The 12,500-nt window shown below is 44.8% G+C and overlaps 1 protein-coding gene across 5 annotated transcripts in view; it reads right to left on the bottom strand.

The window, feature by feature from the left end:
• LOC127004610 (A disintegrin and metalloproteinase with thrombospondin motifs 1-like) overlaps window positions 1–12,500 on the bottom strand; it is a 132,372-nt gene that overhangs the window by 69,764 nt on the left and 50,108 nt on the right. For all 5 annotated transcript variants that reach the window (XM_050872620.1, XM_050872619.1, XM_050872623.1 and 2 more), the window contains exon 2: window positions 12,090–12,171. In XM_050872620.1, the coding sequence (XP_050728577.1) occupies window positions 12,090–12,170 (81 nt within the window). In that variant the 5' untranslated portion in view covers window position 12,171. The remainder of the gene's footprint in view (window positions 1–12,089; window positions 12,172–12,500) is intronic.

The following is a 12,500-nucleotide window of genomic DNA, read 5'->3' as shown; positions in this document are numbered from 1 at the left end:
AGGCTATGCTCCTTCCTCTCCTTCTCCCTCCCTCACTCCTTCGCCTACTTCCTCTGTACCTACTCCTCCAAGCCCTAAGTTTTCCTCTTCTTTCTCTCGGTTCAGTACTTCTTTTCCCTTTTTCCTCCTCTTTCTTTTCCTTATCCTCTTTTCCCTCCTCCTTTTCAATTCACCACATTCCTTTTCGCTTCTTCCTTCCATTCTTTTCTTCATCTTATTTATCCCCTTCTTCCTCCTCCTCCATTCACAACTCCTGTTTTCTTCCTCTTCTTTCTTTTCCTTATCTTCTTCTTCGCCCCCTTTCTCCTCCTCTCTCTCCCTTCAGCACTCCTTTTCTTTTCCTCCTCTTTTTGTTTTTCATTATTTTATTTTTCTTCCTCTTCCTCGACCTCCTCCTCCTCCTCCTTTGTTCGTCACTCTCCCTCACTCTTCCGTAAACAGATGGAGAGATAAACAGGCAAACAGGAGGAAAACAAACTCATCGTGTAAATCTCAGTCCTGGACGCAAACAAGGACTTGCTTTTGACGCGAGGATGAAGAAGATAAAGAAGAAGAAGAAGAAGAAGAAGAAGAAGAAGAAGAAAAATAAAAAGAAGAAGAAGAGAGAGAGAGAGAGAGAGAGAGAGAGAGAGAGAGAGAGAGAGAGAGAGAGAGAGAGAGAGAGAGAGAGAGAGAGAGAGAGAGAGAGAGAGAGAGAGAGAGAGAGAGAGAGAAGAGGACAACACCCCCGACGGAGAGGATCTGACTAGCGGACAACCGTAGGGCGGGTGTGGGTGTGTGTCCTTGAACTTTGAGGTGATATACGATTACCACACAAATTCCACCACCACCACAACAACCACCACCACCACTACCACCACCACCACCAGATCCTCCACTATCATTACCACCACTACCACCACCATCACTGCCACTACCTCCACCATTTCCATCACCATCATCATCATCATCATCATCATCATCATCATCACAACCACTTTATTACCTTATCCACCTCCAGCACTATCATTATATTGTCGGGGTTATATTTCTTTCCTTATATTGCTGTCTATTCGTATTTATTTAGTTTTTGTTTTCCTCTTTCTAATCTACTGGAACACAATTTTCTTATTCTTTCTTATTTTTCTTCTTCCTATTGTTTTTCTTGCGCTTCGTTTTAGAATGCAGCATATCTCTTGAGTATTATTTTTTTTTCTTCAATTTCTTTTCTCATCCTCCTTATTCCTTTCTCTTCTTCTTCCTCCTCCTCCTCCTCTTCCTTCTCCGTTTCTTCTTCTTCCTCCTATTTCTACCTTCTCCCATCCTTCCCTCTTATGTTGCTGTGTAGTACCTCTTCATTCATTATTCCTACCTACTTCCGCATTCATTCTCACTCTCTCTCTCTCCCTCTCCCTCTATTTCTCTCTCCCTCTCCCTCTCTCAGCCACGCGTCGGGCATTCGTGAAGACAGCTTGTGATTTATGTTGGCTTTTTAACTGCCGGGTTTTACGGTTTCAGTAATTAATATGACGCCACTCTTCATTGTTATTGGTAGGAGGAGAAGGAGGAGGAGGAAGAAGAGGAGGAAGAGGAGGGGGGGGTTGGGAGGGGAAGGGTAAGGCACTCGAAGGTAGGGTCCGGGAGTGTTGAGGTCACGGTGTAGCTGATTAAACGTCTTGGCAACAACAACAACAACAATATTAACAGCAACAGATAGAAGACGGAGAGCATGATGCATAGAATAATAATAAAGATAAGGATAGGGAGAGGGTAGATGAAGAGGAGGAGGAGGAGGAGGAGGAGACACTAGGATGACGAAGGCACATAAGCGTACAAATGCAGGTATTGTTATGTGGTGCTGACGCCCTGCATGAGGTGACGCGCGTGGCCTTCAACCTCCACCTCCACCTCCACCACCACCTCCACCACCACCACCACCACTATTATCATCTCCATCGTCACCTTTATTCTCCACCTTCCACCACCATTCATCACCATTATCACCACCACCATCGCTATTATTATCTCTTATCATCACCTTTATTCTCCACCTCCCTCCCTCCCTCCACGCACCACCACCACCACCATCCACCTTCACTTCTTAATTATCCTCCAAGTCGTGCCAGGAAACAGCTACCTGCCTCTTACTCCCTCCTTGTTTTCTTCTCCTGAACCTCCTCCTCTTCCTCTTCCTTCAGCACCTCCCTCATCTCCTCCTCCTGATCCTCACTCCAGCGGGGGGTCGTTAGGGTTGTTAATTTACGTCCCAAGGTGTGAAGCGTTAATTAAAATCTCCGCTTCGTCATAATCACCTCACGGACTCTCACTGGCCTGTCCGTCACTCAGTCCGCGGCGCCCTGAGTGTCCGTGTTCGTGTGGGGTTTAGGTGTTGGTCGTGGCATGGACGTGAGGGAGTAAATGTTGTCCTGTCAGAAATTCAGTCTTTAATATTGCCAGCGTCTCACTCCTGCCCGCAAGAAAATTCGACATACACCTGAAGTTTGATGGCGTGGGTGTGTGGATGTTCATGCTCCCCTGCCAGAAATTCCGTCTTTAATATTGCCAGCGTCTCACTCCTGCCCGCAAGAAAATTCGACATACACCTGAAGTTTGATGGCGTGGGTGTGTGGGTGTTCATGCTCCCCTGCCAGAAATTCCGTCTTTAATATTGCCAGCGTCTCACTCCTGCCCGTAAGAAAATTCGACATACACCTGAAGTTTGATGGCGTGGGTGTATGGGTGTTCATGTTCCCCTGCCAGAAATTCCGTCTCTCATAATACTTCGGCCCGCAAGAAAACTCGACATAAACACAAGAAGTTTAATGTGTAAAAGGATTAGGAGTTTGTGTATTTTCCTTTTCCTGTTTCTCCGGGAATTTTGTTTTAAAGTTTATATAAATGTTTCGTTTGTTTATTACATCGCATGTCTACTGGATGCTGTGCTTGAAAATAAAGAAATATACGAAGAAAAAATAAATAAAAATCAGTCAGAAGTAAACCTGAAATAATCATTAATGACAAATGTGTTTTCTGCAACGTTGCTGTTCACGCACACACACACACACACACACACACACACACACACACACACACACACACACACACACACACACACACACACACACACACGATTCCAAATGTTTCCTCCTTCGCAATATTTTCTGGGCAGCTTCGCCTTGACACCCACCCCTGCCAGGTATGTGCCATCGCGCTAAACATCCCAAGGGCAGGTACGGCACACGGAGAAGGGAGGAAGGAGGGGAGGAAGAGGGAAGGATAGGAGGAGGGAAGAAAGATAGGAAGGATGATTGGTGAGGGACTGAGCGAAGGAGACGAGGAGACAAAGAGGTTGAATAATTATGGAAAGAACTGAGTAAAATGAGTAAGTAGGTAGGTAGGTAGGCAGGCAAGTAGGTAAGTTAGGTAAGGTAAGGTAAGGTAAGGTAAGGTAAAGTAAGGTAAGGTAAGGTAAGGTAAAGTAAGGTAAGGTAGGTAAGGTAAGGTAAAGTAAGGTAAGGTAAGATAAGGTAAGGTAAGGTAAAGTCATGTAAGGTAAGGTAAGGGAAGGTAAGGTAAGGTAAGGTAGGTAAGGTAAGGTAAGGTAAGGCAAGGTAAGGTAAAGTAAGGTAAGGTAAGGTAAGGTAAGGTAAGGTAAGGAGGAAAAAGTTAGAAATAATGAAGAAAGTCTAGAAAAAGTCACATAATGAAGGACTGACGCACGGACGGGGAAGGGTCTGAGAGGCTCAAGAAAACGAAAGAAAAAAAAGTTGGGCGTAACTATAAGACATACGCCCATCTGTGTGTTTTCTTTGTTTTTATCTCTGTTTTGACTTCAGGCGGTGGTGGTGGTGGTGGTTGTGGTTGTGATCTGTGTGTGTGTGTGTGTGTGTGTGTGTGTGTGTGTGTGTGTGTGTGTGTGTGTGTGTGTGTGTGTGTGGGTGCCCGATAGGACACACACACACACACACACACACACACACACACACACACACACACACACACACACACACACACACACACACACACGCCCTGGGGACCCATGAATACCTCTGAGATGAGATAACCCCCGCCCCATACACACATAACAGCCATGACCCCGCCGACAGCCGCCCCCCCAACCCTCCACCCACTCCCACAGTTTCCTCCACCTTGATTCGCCTTCTCCTAGTCTCCCTTTTCCTCCTCCTCCTCCTCCTTCTCCTACGTACCATAATCGTGTTACAGTGTTATTTCGTATTCAAATGAGTGATATTTAAAACAGCTAACTCTGTAGCTCTGTAGTTCAATCTTCATGCCTTTGATATGATATGGCACAAGAACAAGAAAGAAGAAAAACAAGAAGAAAAAAACTAGAAAAACCATGAAAAAGAGATTAAAAAGAACCAAAAGGATAACAAGTGACTATGAAGCGGTTGCCTAACCCTCAGAAATATATATAATTTTTCGTGAGTACAATATTTAATGTGTAAATTCATATGCCTAAACCTCTTTCATATGTGTTGATTATCATAAGTAAACTCCTACTACGTGTTTCATCTTAACTCTCTTCCTGTTGCGGACAAACACATTCAGTCTCCGAAACAAAGATAAAATTACTACTTTGATCTTTTTTCTGCCGCTAGTGTTCCTGAGGCTTGGGGTGAGGGGAGGAGCTCTGCGATTTCCCTCCCTATCGTTACCTAACACCATTAGTAATAAACCTGCACACTTGGCCATCAATTAATTCAGGGAGCCTCGTTAATAGTCGTGTTTTTATGACTTGTTCCTATACATGTTTTTGCTTCCTCCTCCAACACCACCACGACCTACACCACCATCACCACCACCACCGATGCGATAATCACGACTAAACGCAAAAAAACAACAGTCCCATCACTTAAGAGCTAAATGATATGCGTATTCTTATAATTAGGAGTCACAGCGGCTTGTCTAACCTCCCTCTCCCACCCTCCTTCCCTTCCCTTCATCCGGACTGACCGCTGGAGGGGAGGAAGGGAGGGGGGGGGGTTGCAGGTAGGAGGGAGGGCAAAGATCACGCCTCCCCCCTCCCCTCCCCTCCCCGTCACGGCCTCGGCAGGTAAACAGCATTACAGCATTACGCCCGCACGTGTGGCCGCCGCGGGGAACTTAAAAAAGAGACTGTCATGCCAAAAATTCCTTCGACCTCGGCGGCACCCCAAGGACAAGGGAGGAGGAGGATGAGGAGGAGGAGGAGAAAAAGAAGAAAAGGAGAAAAGAGGGGGAGGAAGAGGAGAGACAAGAAGAAGAAGAGGAAGAAAAACAAGAAGAAAAAATGAAGAAGAGAAAAGAGGGGGAGGAAGAGGAGAGACAAGAAGAAGAGGAAGAAAAAGAAGAAAAAATGAAGAAGAGAAAAGAGGAGGAGGAAGAGGAGAGAGAAGAAGAACAAGAACAAGAAAAACGACAACCAGAAGAACAAGAAAGAATAATAGAAAAATCATGAAAAAAGATAGAAAAAAGTCATTACGAAGCGGCTTCCTTACGCTAAGATAAAACACATAAACACACAACATAAAATACACAATAAAAAAATAATAAAAAATCCTCCACAACTCTCCACGTTCCCTCAAGGCCTCAAGAACGGAGAGGTAACAAGAGCCCGGCGTCATATTATGGAGGTAACAACAAGTGGCAGCAGCGGCAGCGAAGGGGGCGGTGACTGCGGCGTCTTACAGGTGAGGCAACGGTCCCGAGCCCAAGGGTACACTGCACTTAGGATCCTTGAGTGAGGGAGCTCGAGGAGGACGGGGGAGAGGAGGACTGAAGAAGGGTGAGAAGGGGGAAGAGTATGATTGTGGAGGAGTATGATTAAGGGAGAGGATGGCTGGGAAAGTACGAATGGGGGAAAATGAAGAATGGGAGAGAGGAGGATTGGGGGAGAGGAGGACTAGGGAAGAGTATGGCTGGGAGGAAGACTGGGGAAGAGTAGGAATGGGTAGGAGAACTAGGAGAGAATATGATTGGGGATGAAGAAAACTGAAGAAGAGGAAGACTGGGAAAGGCAATGACTGAGAAAGAGGATGGCAGGGGAAGAGTATGACTAGTAGGCGATGACTGAGTGGATAGCGTGCGGGACCCGCATTCACAGCGTGATGGACGACGCTGGTTCGAAACCGATGCTACCACCTGGGATTTTTCTGTCACCGCCGAGTGGTTTAAGACTACCCACATGCTGTCCTGAAGACCACCCATAAATTCGAACTGTGTGTGTGTGTGCGTGTGTGTATGTGATGATGGGTTCTAAAATCTGATTCCTTGAGCCGAAGAGAATGAAAGCAGCTCACGCAGCAACAATCCAATCAAGTTTTCACAAACATCTTAAGAAATTCGTGGAGAGTGAGGAATGAAAGGTGACACGGGGGAGGAGAAATGAGGAAAAAGAGAAAGATAAAAGGGTGAAGAGAAGAATGAAATGTACGAGGAAGGAGAGAGGGAGGAAAGAAAGGTGAGAGAGGGAAGGAGAAAGGAGGAGAGGAAGGAGGGAGGAGAAAGTAAGGAATGAAAGATTACACGGGGAAAGGAAAAAAGAGGAAAGAAAGAATGGAAGAAGGGTAGAGAGAAGAATGGAAGGTAACAGTAATACGAAGAGTAGATAGGAGAGAAAGGAGACAAGAAGAAGATAATGAATGCCAGTGAAGAATGATAGACTGAGGATGACGACAGGAACAACATGCCTGGCTCAGGGGAACGACAACGACATGCTAGACTTGAGGGAAACAAAAAATGGACAGGGGGAAAAAATACTGAAGAACAGGTTACGTGGCCAGTGAGGCGACGCAAGCACATACTCACACACCTGTCTCCTTAATTTGGGGAACCTCAGGTATTCCCGGGTATAAGGTGGGAGGGAAACAGAAGCAAGATGACAGTAAGTATCTCGCGTTTCAGTATGAGAAAGAAAACAATGCGATATAAAATGGAAAGAAGGAAGGAAGGAAGAGGAAGGAAGAGAGGAAGAAAGAGAGAAGGAAGGGGAAAAGAGAGAATATAGAAATAGAGAGAAAGAAAGGAAGAAAGGAAGGAAGGAAAGAAAGATAACGTAGAAATGAAGAAAAAGAAAGGAAGAAAGGAAGGAAGGAAGAGAGGATGAAAGGAAAATGAAAGAACGTAGAAATAAAGAGAAAAAGTGAGAGGGACCAGAAACCGAAATGAAAACCAACCAAAAAAAAAAAAAAAAACGTGAAAGGGTGTGATGAGAATTTCGAGATTCCAACATGAATCTTACGAACACATTTACGTCACCATGATTCGTCAAGGCTGGATGCACACACACACACACACACACACACACACACACACACACACACACGCACTTCTGTTGCCTCCAGGCCGAGAGAATCAACAAGAAAAGAAGTGTATATCCTTGAAGATGCCTTCGCTGCGAGGGATAAAGATCTTCACTTATAATTTGGTAGTAATTCTTAAAAAGCCACGTCGATTTTCATAAGACTTGATGGTCATTTATTTATACTTTGCCTTTTCTCTCTTATAACGTTCATAAATCGGGTAAAAGTGGTTCCTAGGAAATGGAAGGAGCGGTTGTATTTTTTTTATAGTGAGGGAAATGGATGTTTTAGGAGAGTGAAGTAGGTGAGGAGGTTGCGATGTTAGTAGAATGAGGGAATGAGTCAATGTGTGTGTGTGTGTGTGTGTGTGTGTGTGTGTGTGTGTGTGTGTGTGTGTGTGTGTGTGTGTGTGTGTGTGTCCCGGCCCTGATGTCAACCACACACACACACACACACACACACACACACACACACACACACACACACACACACACACACACACAATCCCCCCCCCCCCCCTCCTCTCATCACACACACCTTCACCGCCTCATTTCGGTTTAGCACCCACGTAGCCGCGTAAAAAGTGGCGAAAGTGGGCAGTTCGAAGGTGTGTAGGCTGTCCACACACACACACACACACACACACACACACACACACACACACACACACACACAAACACATACACTTAGGAGGTACACTTGCCACTACACCCACGACTTCCCAAGGTGGACTAATAGCGAACATGAAGTCTGCCTTGTCCGAGATATTTTTTCCCTATGAGGGTGTGTGTGTGTTACGTCCAATCGAAACTGAATCCGAGTCGAGTTTTTTCTTTTTTCGGAATGTTGTTGTCAATTACTGTCTGTGGTCTGTGGTTATTGCTAGTTGTTGATGTTGATGTTGCTTTAGTTATGTTGTTGTTGTTGCTACTGGTCCTACTACTGTTTTGGTCATGGGTATTCTGAACAGCTTCGCTTAATACAAGTGCTACTGTTGGCTTTAAAGACCGGGAATGGGAATGTGGAATGGGAAATATAAGGTAGGAGGGACTGTCTGGAATAGGGAAAAAAGAAAAACATGAAGACCATTAGGAACTATATAGATAGGAAAACTAAGTAGGGTAGAGTCAGGTAAGGTAAGGTAAGGCAAGACAAGGAAATGTAAGGTGAGGTAAGGTAAAGTAAGGTGAGGAATGATAAGGTAAGGTAAGGTAAGGTAAGGTAAGGTAAGGTGAGGAATGATAAGGTAAGGTAAGGTAAGCTAAGGTAAGGCAGGGAAATGTAAGGTAAAGTAAGGTAATGTAAGGTGAGGAATGATAAGGTAAGGTAAGGAAAGGAAATGTAAGGTAAGGTAAGGTAAAGTAAGGTAAAGTAAGATGAGGAATGGTAAGGTAAGGTAAGGTAAAGTAAGGTAAGGTAAGGCAAGGAAAGGTAAGGTAACGTAAAGTAAAGTAAGGTAAGGAATGATAAGGTAAGGTAAGTTAAGGTTAGGTAAGGTAAGGTGAGGCAAGGAAATGTAAGGTGAGGTAAGGTAAAGTAAGGTGATGAATGATAAGGTAAGGTAAGGTAAGGCAAGGAAATGTAAGGTGAGGTAAGGTTAAGTAAGGTAAGATATGATAAGGTAAGGTAAGGTAAGGTAAGGTAAGGAAAGGTAAGGTAAGAAAGGAAAGGTGCCAGCCGTGAGAAGAAAAAGGAAGGAAGGGAGGAAAGAAAGACAGGAAGGTGAAACAAAGCTCGGATGCTAAAAACAAAAAGAGAGAGAAGAGGCAGCGTAGGGTCTGCAGGAGCCTCGCCCACGCGTCTGTTGGTTTCATAACGTTTGGGAGAAAGGAGAGCAACACCCACCCCCCTCCCCTGCCCCCGCCCCCTCCCTCCGCTACCCCCCCCCCCCTCATGCGATAGAAAGTGGGATGAAAATGATGCTTATGACCCGCTGACCGACCCGTGTGTGTGTGTGTACATACGCGCACGCTATATGAAAGCAGACATACTGTACATGACCTATCCCAATCTTGCTTGTTTCTTTCACAGGAGTAGTAGTAGTAGTAGTAGTAGTAGTAGTAGTAGTAGTAGTAGTAGTACCCTTTTCACCATCCCCCTCCCTCCCTCCTTCCCTCGTTGCCACCCCTTCCTCCTCCACCATCCCCCTTCCTTCTCACCATTTCCCCCTCCCTCCCTTCCCCGCCCCCTCCCTCCCACCAAGACCCCACACTCTAGAAAGTCGAGGGAAAGCTCAGACGCGCCCATCGGCCACAACGAAGAGCAGTCAGCCGCGTCCAGAGATTACGTCCGAGCATTGTAATTACTGGGCAAGGTTTTCCATTCATGTTCTTCCCTCGACGTGAAACTGAGAGATGATTGCTGTGTGACGTGCCGGGTCTCCTACTGATGGCTATTGACTATACATTAATTTTTCATTCACTGGCAGACCTGTTGGTGGTGGTTGTAGTACAGGAGGGTAATAAAAAGTAGCTATTTGCTCTCTCTCTCTCTCATTGCTTTCTCTAAATAAACGTTCATCATTCTAACGTTTGATGAAAGAAAACAAAGATAAAAAAGACATACGTAATACTGCTCCCCATAATAATGATAATAATAATAATAATAATAATAATAATAATAATAATAATAATAATAATAATAATGATAATGCAATGTTCTCTCTCACTGATTCGTCACTCAATCTTTTTTTTCTCTAACATTTCCACACGTCAGGAGCGGCAGCGAGACCTCGAGCACTAAGTGAACCGAAGCTAATCTCAAGTAAACACGACAAGACCGTTTTATGCCACGTTCACAATTTCCAACCTGTCCACACTATTACGTCTGTCTGTCAATCTCTATCTATCCATCTATCTGTCTGTCCGTCTGTCTCTCTGTCACACACGCACCCCCCCCCCCCGACACACACCTGCCATTGTCTCCACCACTACCTGTCACCTGCCTCGCCACACTGAGCCAGGTAAACACACGAGCACGCGACACCATAAATCCTAAATGGATGGTATGATAAGAGAGAGACAGTTCCTATACGTGCTTGTAGTTACTGATTATGTACTTGCGATCAAACTTGAGAATCAGTGGTACACGATATGAAGCTGGATTCTTTTAAATAGGGAATCAGAATCGACGTTGTTCCCAAAATAATGGCGAAAAACTGAACTTAGAAACAGAGGTAGTAAGCGATATGATGTTAGATTCTTTAATAAGGAATCAGAATCGACGTTGTTCCCAAAATAACGGCGAAAATATTTACTTCTATCTCCTATTATATATTTTTTTCAAGAGGAAGAGCTTCAAGACAATAAGTACCTCTGAGGACAATAAATCACACACTATGGGGGAAAAAAAAAAAAAAACACCTGGGAAATTTATGCAACACCGTGGGAGCAAATCAAATAACTGGGAAGCACATGAAAAATAAATAAAACCGAACATCGACCTCAACTCGCGCTCATATATTTTTTCTCTCTCTCTCTCTCTCTCTCTCTCTCTCTCTCTCCTTTTTTTTTTTTTTCATGAACGTGACTGCCGCCGAGGGAACACAATACTCTCATTACGCAACGCTCGCACTCACAGAAAACGGAACCTAAACTCTGGGAAAAAGGGGACAAAAATTTAAAGGATGACTAATAAAAAAATAAGGAAAAGGGAGGAGATAGGAGGTGGAGGAGGAGGAGGAGGAGGAGGAGGAGGAAAAGGGGGACGGAGAGGAAGGCAATTGGACAGAAAAATAGGAAATAGAAATCATTGCCACCACAAGTACCATCATCATGACACACACACACACACACACACACACACACACACACAAACACACACACACAGGAAGCAGGCGCGGGCGTGAGGTAACAGGTAACGAGGAGAGGTGTGGCAACTTACCTGTCATTCCCCCCCACCCACCTCCGCCCCCCTCCCCCCCCCCTCCCCAACCCCCCTCCCTCGCACCCTCGCCCCCCCCCAACCCTGCTACACCTTCATATTTCCAACACCCCCGGAAGGAAGTAGGAGACGGTGAATAACTGGTATAGAGACAGACAAAAAGAGACAAACAAGGAGAAATACAGAAACACAGATAGGAGGAAATATGAACAGTCAGGCGTTTACACAGACAGAGACAGATATATAGACTGGCTGATTTTCGTATTGACAGACAGACTCATACACATAAAGAGGAAGTTAAAATAAGATACGATAGTTACACCTTGAAAATTCGCCCAGGTGTAACAGTTGCACACACACACACACACACACACACACACACACACACATACAAAAAAAAAAGGATATCAAGCAAATAGAAAAGATAGAGGAGTTTCTTATAGCCTAAATAACCAAATTCGATACCGAGATTCACGTAACGGGACACTAGAGAATCACCGCTTAAATAACCAACACAGACACACTTCCACCACCCACTTGAAGACCCGCCGCCACCCCCAAGAATCACCGAATTACGTGAAGAAAGAGTAAAAGTAGAGAACTGAGGAAACACGCATGACAAGGAACCTTCAAATCCACGCAACCACGAAAATGACCGTTTACACACACACACACACACACACACACACACACACACTAAGGTTACGCAAAACACCGCCGAGATCGCTATGTAGAACGCAGACAGTAGAGGCGGCGGCGGCGTTGAAGAGAAAGCTTAAGATTGTCTGACTGGTTTTCAGCAGCCACATGACTCACACGCACACGCACACGCACACACACACCTTTGAAAACACCGAATTAATAGAACAATAAGAAGATGATGAGACTTTGAGGTAGCGCATAATGAGACAGGTCTGTACTCACCTGGGAGGACTGGGCGGCGTGGGCGGCCAGGCAGGTGAGGCAGGCCAGGGCCACCCGCAGCAGGCACTGTCTGGCACTCATCCTGAAGGACAGACAGACAAATTAGCGGTCGATGAAAATAAATAATTGTTAAAAAAAATAACTTAAGAAAAGTATTAATAAAAATCTCATAAACAGTATACCGTATGTTTCTACTTTTTTTTGCAGTTTTTGGATCCCCTTGTGGTTTGAAGACTCGTTTTATTAATGCACGCGTTAAAACTTTACATGTTTTCAGCATATCGTTTAGCTGTGCAGATTTTCCAATTTGTACGCGGACAGCATTTCCACTATTAACACTTTTTCTCTGATGGAACCGACAATGTTTACAATTTCACAAGCTTAAATTTAACACAGATGATTATTACAAGG

Source organism: Eriocheir sinensis, chromosome 28, assembly GCF_024679095.1.
Source record: "Eriocheir sinensis breed Jianghai 21 chromosome 28, ASM2467909v1, whole genome shotgun sequence".
Taxonomy (NCBI): domain Eukaryota; kingdom Metazoa; phylum Arthropoda; class Malacostraca; order Decapoda; family Varunidae; genus Eriocheir; species Eriocheir sinensis.
The sequence above is the reverse complement of the archived record's forward strand: the minus strand, read 5'-3'. Positions and strand labels throughout refer to the sequence as shown.